The sequence below is a fragment of the Oncorhynchus gorbuscha genome, unplaced genomic scaffold, assembly GCF_021184085.1.
Source record: "Oncorhynchus gorbuscha isolate QuinsamMale2020 ecotype Even-year unplaced genomic scaffold, OgorEven_v1.0 Un_scaffold_103:::fragment_4:::debris, whole genome shotgun sequence".
In the NCBI taxonomy this organism is placed as follows: domain Eukaryota; kingdom Metazoa; phylum Chordata; class Actinopteri; order Salmoniformes; family Salmonidae; genus Oncorhynchus; species Oncorhynchus gorbuscha.
In genome coordinates this window covers 66,068-78,484 of record NW_025744397.1, presented here as the reverse complement: position 1 = coordinate 78,484, position 12,417 = coordinate 66,068, and the positions used below count along the sequence as shown (strand labels likewise).

Here is a 12,417-nt window from a genome sequence, read left to right as displayed (position 1 = left end):
TCTTCTCGAGTGTGCTTTGCGTGTGTGCACATACTGCAGTTTGTGTTCATGCTGCTGTGTGTGTGCAGTGCATGTGTGCTCTGTCTGGGGTATGTTTAAAGCCCCAGTGCAGTCAAAATGTGGTGTTTGCTATGTTATATACACTGCTCAAAAAAATAAAGGGAACACTAAAATAACACATCCTAGATCTGAATGAATATTCTTATTAAATACTTTTTCCCCTACATAGTTGAATGTGCTGGCAACAAAATCACACAAATTATCAATGGAAATCTAATTCATCAACCCATGGAGGTCTGGATTTGGAGTCACACTCAAAATTGAAGTGGAAAACCACACTACAGGCTTGATCCAACTTTGATGCAATGTCCTTAAAAGATATAAAAATGAGGCTCAGTAGTGTGTGTGGCCTCCACGTGCCTGTATGAACTCCCTACAATGCCTGGGCATACTCCAGATAAGGTGGCGGGTGGTCTCCTGAGGGATCTCCTCCCAGACCTGGACTAAAGCATCCGCCAACTCCTGGACAGTGTGTGGTGCAATGTGGCGTTGGTGGATGGAGCGAGACATGATGTTCCAGACGTGCTCAATTGGATTCAGGTCTGGGGAGCGGGCGGGCCAGTCCATAGCATCAATGCCTTCCTTTAGCAGGAACTGCTGACACACTCCAGCCACATGAGGTCTTGCATTAGGAGGAACCCAGGGCCAACCGCACCAGCATATGGTCTCAAGAGGGGTCTGAGGATCTCATCTCGGTATCTAATGGCAGTCAGGCTGCCTCTGGCGAGCACATGGAGGGCTTTGCGGCCCCACTAAAGAAATGCAGCCCCACACCATGACTGACCCACCGCCAAACCGGTCATGCTGGAGGATGTTGCAGGCAACAGAACGTTCTCCACGGCGTCTCCAGACTGTCACGTCTGTCACGTGCTCAGTGTGAACCTGCTTTCATCTGTGAAGAGCACAGGGCGCCAGTGGCGACTTTGCCAATCTTGGTGTTCTCTGGCAAATGAAAAACGTCCTGCACGGTGTTGGGCTGTAAGCACAACCCCCACCTGTGGACGTCGGGCCCTCATACCACCCTCATGAAGTCTGTTTCTGACCGTTTGAGCAGACACATGCACATTTGTGGCCTGCTGGAGGTAATTTTGCAGGCCTCTGCCAGTGCTCCTCCTGCTCCTCCTCGCACAAAGGCGTAGGTAGCGGTCCTGCTGCTGGGTTGTTGCCCTCCTACGGCCTCCTCCACGTCTCCTGATGTACTGGCCTGTCTCCTGGTAGCTCCTCCATGCTCTGGACACTACGATGACAGACACAGCAAACCTTCTTGCCACAGCTTGCATTAATGTTCCATCCTGGATGAGCTGCACTACCTGAGCTACTTGTGTGTGTTGTAGACTCCGTCTCATGCTACCACAAGAGTGAAAGCACCGCCAGCATTCAAAAGTGACCAAAACATCAGCCAGGAAGCATAGGAACTGAGAAGTGGTCTGTGGTCCCCACCTGCAGAACCACTCCTTTATTGGGAGTGTCTTGCTAATTGCCTATCATTTCCACCTGTTGTCTATTCCATTTGCACAACAGCATGTGAAATGTATTGTCAATCAGTGTTGCTTCCTAAGTGGACAGTTTGATTTCACAGAAGTGTGATTGACTTGGAGTTACATTGTGTTGTTTAAGTGTTCCCTTTATGTTTTTGAGCAGTGTATATATTTCCACACTAAGGTTGGAGTAATAGTGTAAAATTGTGAAAATTATGGTAATGTAGTTTTAGTTTAAGAGTAGTTTCAAAAGACCCTGAAATGTCTTTTTTGGTGGGATGGAGTTTTGACCTTCCATGTTGACATCACCATGCGGTAAATTAGTTAGGTGCAATACATCAATAAGATAGCGTTTCAAACCTCTCTGCAAATAAAGGCTTCTTTTATTTTAGGTTTCCCCTTCCAACTCAGACCAATAACAGACAGTCGTAGTAAAATTCTTGTTTGAGAAATTGCTCTTTAAAAACCTGTTTTTTGTTTCTGTTTTCTATTTTTTTTTTTTATGTTTATCAAAGTAAGGTACTTAACTGTTACTCAAAGAATTTGATATTGAGATTAAATTGGCTGCATTGGACCTTTAAGTGATTGTCAGCCCCTGGGGATTCTCTAATAGCAGCAGTGTGATCCAGAGGTGTCCTGTGGTCTGAAAACATTTGAGCACACTCGCACAGTGAGAGAGGGCACATATGGGAAGGTAGAAGGGCACAGGCTTGGCAGGGGTTGTGGGACACTGAATAGTCTAAGCCCAGGGGACCCCCTCTCAGCCCCAGCGCACAAACACTCCTGTCAGCTCTGTTTTTTTCTAAGGGGCTTTCATGTCGAACCAAAGGCAAAGGGGGGGCAGGCTTTTTGCAAGCTTAGTGTATTTCTGGAGTTCGCTGCATTAAGCTGCTGATTGTGATCTGCGCTAAATTTAGAGACGTGTGTTTTGACCAGAGTTCCTATGGTCATCTTTCTGTAACCCCTATTCACTATTAAGTACACTGTTTTTCTAGGGCCCTGGTGGTCTGTTAAAAAGTAGTGCACTATATAGGGAATTGGGTGCCCTTTGGGAAGCACTACCACCTGGGAAGTGTTGGAACATGTTCTTGGGCTAAAAGGCACGAGTATGGACTGAAGATGGTGGTGAAGAATGCCTTGTGAAAAAGCGTAGAAATTAATGTGCTTTATCGTTGATCTACTCACTCCTGGCCAAAATCATCCAAACTGGATAAAAACTCAAAACAACTTGTAAGGTTAGAGAATTTTATTAACATACTACTGACGCAGTCAACACCAAAACATGGCGTAGAGTTAAAACAGACAAAATGAAAAACCAACCTCTAAAAGAAAACTAATAGACTCTAAGACTGACACGGATGACCGTAAATAATAAAATGGGTAAAATCCCCAAAATCCAACAGTTTATAAGTAAACTATAAATTTACTTTTCTAGTTAGGGAATTTTTGTTAGAATTAATTATATATTTTTTTACGTATACTATTTATAAATATACTGAACAAAAAATATATAAATGCAACAGAATTGTAATGAAGTCATTTGGACCCTAATCTATAGATTCCACATGGCTGGGAATACAGATATGCATCTGTTGGTAACAATACATTTTTTTAAAAGTTTTTTTTAAAGTAGTGGCGTGAATCACAAAACCAGTCACTATCTGGTGTGACCACCATTTGTCTCGCGCAGCGCGTCACATTTCCTTCGCATAGAGTTGATCAGGCTGTTGATTGTGGCCTGTGATTGGACATACTGCCAATTTCTCTAAAATGATGTTGGAGGCTTATGGTAGGGAAATTAACATTCAATTCTCTGGCTACAGCTCTGATGGACATTACTGCAATCAGCGTGCCAATTGTCCGCTGTGGCATTGCGTTTTGTCAAAACCGCACATTTTAAAACTCTATCTTACTGTCCCCAGCACAAGATGCATCTTTGTAATGATTGTGCTGTTGAATCAGCTTCTTGATATACCACCCTGTTTGGTGGATAGATTATCTTGGCAAATAAGAAATGCACACTAACAGGGATGTAAACAAATTTGTGCACAATTTGAGACTATTTTTTCACGCTTGGAAAATTTCCGGGTTCCCCCCTAGCTCAATAAACATGGGACCAACACTTTACATATTGTGTTGTATATTTTTCTTTGGTGTAGAAAGCTGGTCAAATTAAAGATTTTGCTACTGTGGAAAGGACAATACCTGTGTATTTGTGGAAAAATCACCTTGATTAATTCTTTAGTCATATCCTAGTTGACCTATTTACTTATGGCCCTGCCTACTTCTGACAACTTTTTTTTATTAATTACATGAGCACAAAATATTCTGCTTTATTTGAAACCGCAAGCCAGACACAATTTAAACGGGCCTATGTGCCTTCAGAAAGTATTCATACCCCTTTACATATTCCACATTTTGTTACAGCCGGAATGAAACAATACTGACTTATTTTTTCTTTTCACCAATTTACTAACACTACCCTATAATGACAATGTAAAAACACCTTTTAAGACGTTTTTGCAAACATTGAAAATTAAATACGGATATCTAATTTACTTCAAATCAAATCAAATTTATTTATATAGCCCTTCGTACATCAGCTGATATCTCAAAGTGCTGTACAGAAACCCAGCCTAAAACCCCAAACAGCAAACAATGCAGGTGTAAAAGCACGGTGGCTAGGAAAAACTCCCTAGAAAGGCCAAAACCTAGGAAGAAACCTAGAGAGGAACCGGGCTATGTGGGGTGGCCAGTCCTCTTCTGGCTGTGCCGGGTAGAGATTATAACAGAACATGACCAAAATGTTCAAATGTTCATAAATGACCAGCATGGTCAAATAATAATAAGGCAGAACAGTTGAAACTGGAGCAGCAGCACAGTCAGGTGGACTGGGGACAGCAAGGAGCCATCATGTCAGGTAGTCCTGGGGCACGGTCCTAGGGCTCAGGTCCTCCGAGAGAGAGAAAGAAAGAGAGAATTAGAGAGCGCATATGTGGGGTGGCCAGTCCTCTTCTGGCTGTGCTGGGTGGAGATTATAACAGAACGTGGCCAAGATGTTCAAATGTTCATAAATGACCAGCATGGTTGAATAATAGTAAGGCAGAACAGTTGAAACTGGAGCAGGAGCATGGCCAGGTGGACTGGGGACAGCAAGGAGTCCTCATGTCAGGTAGTCCTGGGGCATGGTCCTAGGGCTCAGGTCCTCCGAGAGAGAGAAAGAAAGAGAAGGAGAGAATTAGAGAACGCACACTTAGATTCACACAGGACACCTGAATAGGACAGGAGAAGTACTCCAGATAAACAAACTGACCCTAGCCCCCCGACACATAAACTACTGCAGCATAAATACTGGAGGCTGAGACAGGAGGGGTCAGGAGACACTGTGGCCCCATCCGAGGACACCCCCGGACAGGGCCAAACAGGAAGGATATAACCCCACCCACTTTGCCAAAGCACAGCCCCCACACCACTATTTACTTAATTATTCATACCTCTGAGTAAGTACTAATCAAATCCAATCAAACTTTTTATTAGTCACTTACACATGGTTAGCCGATATTAATGTGAGTGTAGCGAAATGCTTGTGCTTCTAGTTCCAACAGTGCAGTAATATCTAACAATTCCCCAACTACCGAATACACACATCTAAAGGGATGAATGAGAATATGTACATATAAGTATATGGATGAGCCATGGGCGGCATAGGCAAGGTCCAGTAGACGGTATAAAATACAGTATATGAGTCAAAGACGTGTAAGGTTTTCCAAGTAGCAAAAAAAAAATGTTTCACCATTGCCCTTATTCACGGTTGCGATGGTGTTCTTCGGCTTGCAAGCCTCCTATTTCCTCTAAACAACAATGGTCATTATGGCCAAACAGTTTTATTTTTGTTTCATCAGACCAGAGGACATTTGTCCAAAAAGTACGATCTTTGTCCCCATGTGCAGTTGCAAACTGTAGTCTGTTTTTTTATGGCAGTTTTGGAGCAGTGGCTTCTTCCTTGCTGAGCGGCCTTTCAGGATATGTTGATATAGGACTTGTTTTACTGTGGATATAGATACTTTTGTACCTGTTTCCTCCACAGCATCTTCACAAGGTCCTTTGCTTTTGTTCTGGGATTGATTTGCACTTTTCACACCAAAGTACGTTCATCTCTAGGGGACAGAACACGTCTCCTTCCTGAACGGTATGACGGCTGCGTGGTCCCATGGTGTTTATACTTGTGTGCTATTGTTTGTACAGATGAACGTGTTACCTTCAGGCGTTTGGAAATTGCTCCTTGGGAACCAGATGTGGAGGTCTAAAAAAAAATGGCTGATTTCTTTAGATTTTCCCCTGATTTCAAGCAAAGAGACACTGAGTTTGAAGGCCTTGAAACCATCCACAGGTTCAACTCCGATTGACTCAAATTATGTCAATTAGTTTCATGATTACCATCATGTGATGTGCTTTAAAATGGCTTTTTACTTTTGTTATACTTAATGACATTGAAGCACAGAAGTCTGGACAAAAGTTAAAATATTTTTTAGATACAGTACGTCACCCATTATACTATATATTGTTGCAAACACTAACACAATTATGCCATGGGAGTTCATTTATATTTTCAATTTTAAAATTGCACAGGGTGGGGTTGAGACCCAGGGCCTCCAGCTTGATGAAGAGCTTGGAGGGTACTATGGTGTTAAATGCTGAGCTGTCGTCAATGAACAGCATTCTTACATGGGTATTCTTTTTGTCCAGATGGGATAGGGCAATGTGATGGTGATTCTGTCATCTGTGAACCAGTTGGGGCGGTATGCAAACTGAAGTGGATCTAGGGTGGCCGGTAAGGTGGCTGCGATATGATCCTTGACTAGCCTCTCAAAGCACTTTATGTTGACAGAAGTGAGTGCTCTAGGACGGTAGTACTTCAGTTCTTTGCCTTCTTGGGTACAGGAACAATGGTAGCCTTCTTGAAGCATGTGGGGACAACGGCCTGGGATAGTTAGCGATTGAATATGTCTGTATACACACCAGCTAGCTGGTCTGCGTATGCTCTGAGGATGTGGCCAGGGATGCCGTCTGGGCCAGCAGCCTTGCGAGGATTAACACATTTAAATGTTTTACTCACGTCAGCCATGAAGAAGAGAGGGGGGCACAGTCTTTGTTAGCAAGCCATTACGGTGGCACAGTATTATCCTCAAAGCGGGCAAAGAATGTGTTTTAGTTTGTCTGGAAGCGTGACGTCAGTGTCTGTGACGTGGCTGTTTTTGTAGTCCGTGATTTCCTGTGGACCCTGCCACATTTCTCGTGTCTGAGCCGTTGAATTACAATTCCACCTTGTCCCTGTACTGGCATTTCGCCTGTTTGATTGCCTTGCAGAGGGAATAACTACACTGTTTATATTCAACCATATTCCCAGACCTCTTTCCATGGTTAAATGCAGTGCATCGCACTTTAAGTTTAGTGCGAATGCGGCCATCCATCCACGTTTTCTGCTTAGGGTAGGTTTAATCGTCACAATGGTTAGCACCAATGCATTTCTTTATAAACGCACCCACCAAGTCAGCGTATAGGTCAATGTTGTTCTGAGGTTGACCAACATATTCCAGTCCGCGTGCTCAAAACAATTGTGAAGCGATGTTTCCTATTGGTCAGACCAGGGTTGAATGGTTCTCGTAACTGGTACATCCCGTTTGAGTTTCTGCCTATAAGACGGAACGAGCAAGATGGCGTGTGGTCAGATTTGCCGAATGGGAGAGCGGGGGGGGGGGGGGGGGGGGGGGGGGGGGGCTTTGTATGCGGAGTTAGAGTAGCAGTGGTCGAGAGAATAATCCCTGTGTGTCGTGCAATCAATATGCTGATAGCATGTAGGTAGCCTTGTTCTCAAATTTGCTTTGTTAAAATCCCCAGCAACAAATGCAGCCTCGGGATATATAGTTTACATAGTGTCCAGTGAAGTTGCTTGAGGGCCGTTCACTTGTGGGGGAACGTACACAGCTGTGACTATAACGGACGAGAATTCTCTTGGTAGGTGAAATGGCCGGCATTTAATTGTAAGGAATTCTAGGTCGGGTGAGCAGAAGGACTTGAGTTCCTGTATGTTGTTATGATTACACCAGGAGTTGTTAATCATAAAGCATACACCCCGCCCTTCCTCTTCCTAGAGATGTTTATTTCTGTCGGCGCGGTGCATGGAGAAGCCCGCTGGCTGAACCGATTCCGACAACATATCCCGAGAGAGCCATGTTTCTGTCTCTCTGGAAGGCAACCCTTGCTCGTATTTCGTCTACCTAGAGACTGGACATTGGCGAGTAGTATACTCTGGAACGATGTGCACGTCTACGGAGCCTGACCAGAAGGCCGCTCCGTCTGCCCCTTCTGCTGCGGCGGTGTTTTGGGTCGGCTACTGGGGATCAGATCCATTGTCCTGGGTGGTGTTCCGAACAGAGGATCCGCTTCGGGAAAGTCGTATTCCTGGTCGTAATGTTGGTAAGTTGACGTTGCTCTTATCCAATAGTTCTTCCCGGCTGTATGTAATCATCTTTGGCAGTGATTTTAAAGCTTTGAATGTTTGTGTAAGTCTCTTAGTGCTTTCCACACCTGGATTGTGCAACACTTGCCCATTTTATTATTTTTTAATTCCTCAAGGTCTGTCAAATTGGTTGTTGATCATTGCTAGACAACCATTTCAGGTTTTGCCAGGATATTTAAGTCAACTGTAACTTGACCACACGTCTTGGTAAGCAACTGCACTGTAGATTTGACCTTTTAGGTTATTGCCCTGCTGAAAGGTGAATTCATCTCCCAGTGTCTGTTGGAAAGCAGACCGAATCAGGTTTTCCGCTTGGATTTTACCTGTGTTTAGAGCTTTATTGCTTTCTCTTTTTTATCTTGAGAAACTCAAGTCCTTTACGATTACAAGCATACCCATAACATGATGCAGCAACCACTATGCTTGAAAATATGGAGAGTGGTACTCGGTAAAGTGTTGTTTTGGATTTGCCTTAAACACAACTCTTTGTATTCGGGACAAAAAGTGAATTGCTGTGCCACATGTTTTGCAGTATTACTTGAGTGCCTTGTTGCAAACAATGCATGTTTTGGAATATTTTTTATTCTGTGCAGGCTTTGTTCTTTTCACACTGTCAATTAGGTTAGTATTATGGAGCAATGTTGTTAATCCATCCTCAGTTTCTCCTATCACAGCCATTTAAATTGTAACTGTTTTAATGTCACCATTGGCCTCATGGTGATAACTTCAACATTAATAACTTCAACATGCTTAAAGGGATATTTAATGGCTGTTTTTTTTAAACAACCAATTGGAAAACCTACCTGGTCTTTGTGGTTGAATCTGTTTGAAATCCACTGATCGACTTAGGGACCATACAGAGAATTGTATGTGGGGGGTACAGAGATGAGGCATTCATTCAAAATCATGTTTAACACCATAATTGCACACAGTCCATGAAACTTATTATGTGACTTGTTAAGCACATTTTTACTCCTGAACAAATTTAGGCTTGCAATATCAAAGGGGTTGAATACTTACTGACTCAAGACATTTCAGCTTAAAATGTTTATTTGCAAAGAATTTGGATAACATGGTAACAATTTGACATTATGGGGTATTGTGTAGGCCAGTGACGAAAAAAATCTTAATTTAACCCATTTTAAATTCAGGCTGCAACACAAAGTACGTAAAATCGAGGGGTGTGAATACTTTCTGAAGCACTGTATATAATGAATTCGGAGGAGGGAAGTTATTTTAAATATTAAAGCATTGGATCTCTTACTAAAGGCTCTAGTCATACAAAAACTATACTTAAATCTGAACTGGTTCTCAAGCAGAATGTAAGAATGTCTCATCCTATGTTCAAAAATGACCTTTTCCCCTTCATCCAGATAGCCTCTCACTTTTGGTTATTTGAAGATAACTTAATCTATAAAATATATCAATTTTTATAACAAGCCATAGAAAGCTGGTTGCAATTTCAGTTTGAGCCACAAGAAAAGGCAGAAATATTTGAACAAATATTATGGTTAAACTCAAATATACAAATTTATAAAGAAAAAAGACAGACATTTGGAGGATGATGTTTGTACATATAAATAGGACTGGTGGAGTTATTACACATGCAGCTCTATCAAAAAGTATATCCAACTGATTGCAGCATTACCTCAAACGGAGGAGGCAAGTGTGAAGGGGAGAAGTTAAGGAACTTCTTTCAGCCCTGCATTAAAGACCAAAATTGTGATAAAGTATACCAGTTTCATTTAATGACCAAAACATGTAGAGATGTGCCATACAGGTTGCAAAACAGTTAGGAGATTTTCAATGTACCGATTCTACGGCACATTGTTTATGACTTATACACAATACAATGGCAGATTCAAAACGTAGTTTTCAATTTAAATTATACAACTACCTTGAAACCTATAGAATTTTTATTTATTTATTAGACCTTTATTTAATAAGCAAGTCGGTTAAGAACAAATTCTTATTTTCAATGACGGCCTAGGAACATTGGGTGTTCAGGGGCAGAACGACAGATTTGTTTGTACCTTGTCAGCTCGGGGGTTTGAACTTGCAACCTTCCGGTTACTAGTCCAACGCTCTAACCACTAGGCTACCCTGCCGCCCCAGAATGTTATTTGTATGGCGGATACAACTAACCCATCTCTGCACATTTTTTCTGAGAAGAGACCGTATCATTAGATCACTTGTTTAGGTATGTGGCTTGTTTTTGGTCGCAAGTTCAGGAATGGCAAAATTGCAACATTTACTTGGAGCTAACGCTGCAAGTAGCATGACTGGGTGATTTTGAAAAGTCCTCGTCAATTGATCAGTAATAGAATACTCACAGCAAAAATGTTTCTTTAATTTACAATCTGTAGAAACTATTAGAATGGAAAAGTTAACAACTTTTAGTGGAACAAATGTCAGTAAGAAATCAAAACTGGATGGTCTTCAGACATAGATGGGAGGAGTTGAGGGTAGCTGAACGCTGGGACTAAAAACAAAATATAACTAATGTAAAATATACTGCCGTAAAATGTATATATTATGTACTCTTCAAATAAAAATGTCCCCTTTTCAGCACCTTGTCTTTCAAAGATAATTAGTGAAAATCCAAATAACCTCACAGATGTTTATTGTAAAGGGGTTAAACACCATTTCCCATGCTTGTTCAGTGAACCATAAACAGTTAATGAACATGCGCCTGTGGAGCGGTCATTAAGACACTAACAGCTTACACACGGTAGGCAATTAAGGTCAGGTATGAAAACTTAGGACACTAAAGAGGCCTTTCTACTGCCTCTGAAAAATGCCAAAAGAAAGATGCCTGGAGTCCCTGCTCATCTGCGTGAACGTGCCTTAGGCATGCTGCAAGGAAGCATGAGGACTGCAGATGTGGCCAGGGCAATAAATTGCAGTGTCCGTACAATCTCAACGCTGTGCGTTACAGTGAAGACATCCTCCTCCCTCATGTGGTAGCCTTCCTGCCGGCTCATCCTGACATGACCCTCCAGCATGACAATGCCACCAGCCATACTGCTCGTGATTTCCTGCTAAACTGAAATGTCAGTGTTCTGCCATGGCCAGCGAAGAGCCCAGATCTCAATCCCATTGAGCATGTCTGGGACATGTTGGATCGGAGGGTGAGGGCTAGGGCCATTCCTCCAGAGACGTCCGGGAACTTGTAGGTGCCTTGGAAGAATGGGGTAGCAACTCACAGCAGGACCTGGCAAATCTGGTGCAGTCCACGAGGAGGGGATGCACTAAAGTGCTTAATGCAGCTGGTGGCCACACCAGATACTGACTTTTGTTTTTGACTCCCCTCTTTGTTCAGGGACAGACACATTGTTCAATTTCTGTTAGTCACATGTCTGTAGAACTTGTTCAGCTTGTCTGAGTTGTTGAATCGTATGTTCATTGAAATATTTACACATGTAAAGTTTGCTGAAAATAAATGCAGTCAACAGATGGGGAACGTTTCTTAAGCTGGAAGTAGAAGCCTACGTGTTGTTGTCCATTTAGTTTACTCCAATTAGGGGAGAGGTGGTAAGGCCAGGGAGAAATAATAAAGAAACATTTATTACAAAATAAAATTTGGGGAATTTGAAAGGATACATATAATTACATTGTTAGATCACACAATTTATCTGCAATATATTAAAGCTGGTCTACCACCTAAAACATATTTTTTTTAAATAAGTTGATTATTTTTTGTTTACTTCAACCTGTCTTCTCTATCACAGCTTTCAGTTTGGATACAGAGCAGCCGGACTACGACCTGGATTCAGAGGATGAGGTGTTTGTGAATAAGCTGAAGAAGAAGATGGAGATCACCTCTCTGCAGTTTGAGGACATGATCGACCGGCTGGAGAAAGGCAGTGGCACGCAGGTACTTTACCAAACGACAATGCTGAAGGCAGTTCTCTCAGAAAATGGGACGTATGCCAGTGTTTATCAAACCTTTTGTCGACTACCTTTCTGCTTATTTGATAATAAAAAAGTTGAAAGGCTTGAGTACTAGAAAGAACAGTGTGACTAAATGTGTGTTGTCTGCTCAGCTGGTGAACCTGCAGGAGGCTAAGCTGCTGCTGAAGGAGGATGACGAGCTGATCAAGGAGGTGTTTGACTACTGGACCAGGAAGAGGAAAAACTGTAAGAGCAGTTCTCTCATCCCCACGGTGAAGCAGGAGAAGAGGGACGGATCTAGCACCTCAGACCCCTACGTGGCCTTCCGCAGGAGGACCGAGAAGATGCAGACTAGAAAGGTGAGCCACGTCCTAGGTAGGATGACGGAACTGAACAAGGGCTGCATTCAAGTATTATAAACCATTTCACTTTCAGAAAGGTGTCCTTTTCACAGGGCATTGCAAC

At 42.6% G+C, this 12,417-nt stretch overlaps 1 protein-coding gene across 2 annotated transcripts in view; it reads left to right on the top strand.

Moving 5' to 3' along the window:
- Positions 1-12,417, top strand: part of LOC124016886 (enhancer of polycomb homolog 1-like) — a 48,896-nt gene that overhangs the window by 15,229 nt on the left and 21,250 nt on the right. The window contains exons 1-3 of one of the 2 annotated variants that reach the window (XM_046332229.1): positions 7,783-8,015; positions 11,790-11,935; positions 12,105-12,311. In XM_046332229.1, the coding sequence (XP_046188185.1) occupies positions 7,856-8,015; positions 11,790-11,935; positions 12,105-12,311 (513 nt within the window). In that variant the 5' untranslated portion in view covers positions 7,783-7,855. Of the gene's footprint in view, positions 1-7,782; positions 8,016-11,789; positions 11,936-12,104; positions 12,312-12,417 lie in introns of those variants that run through there. The other variant, XM_046332228.1, reaches the window with a different exon arrangement.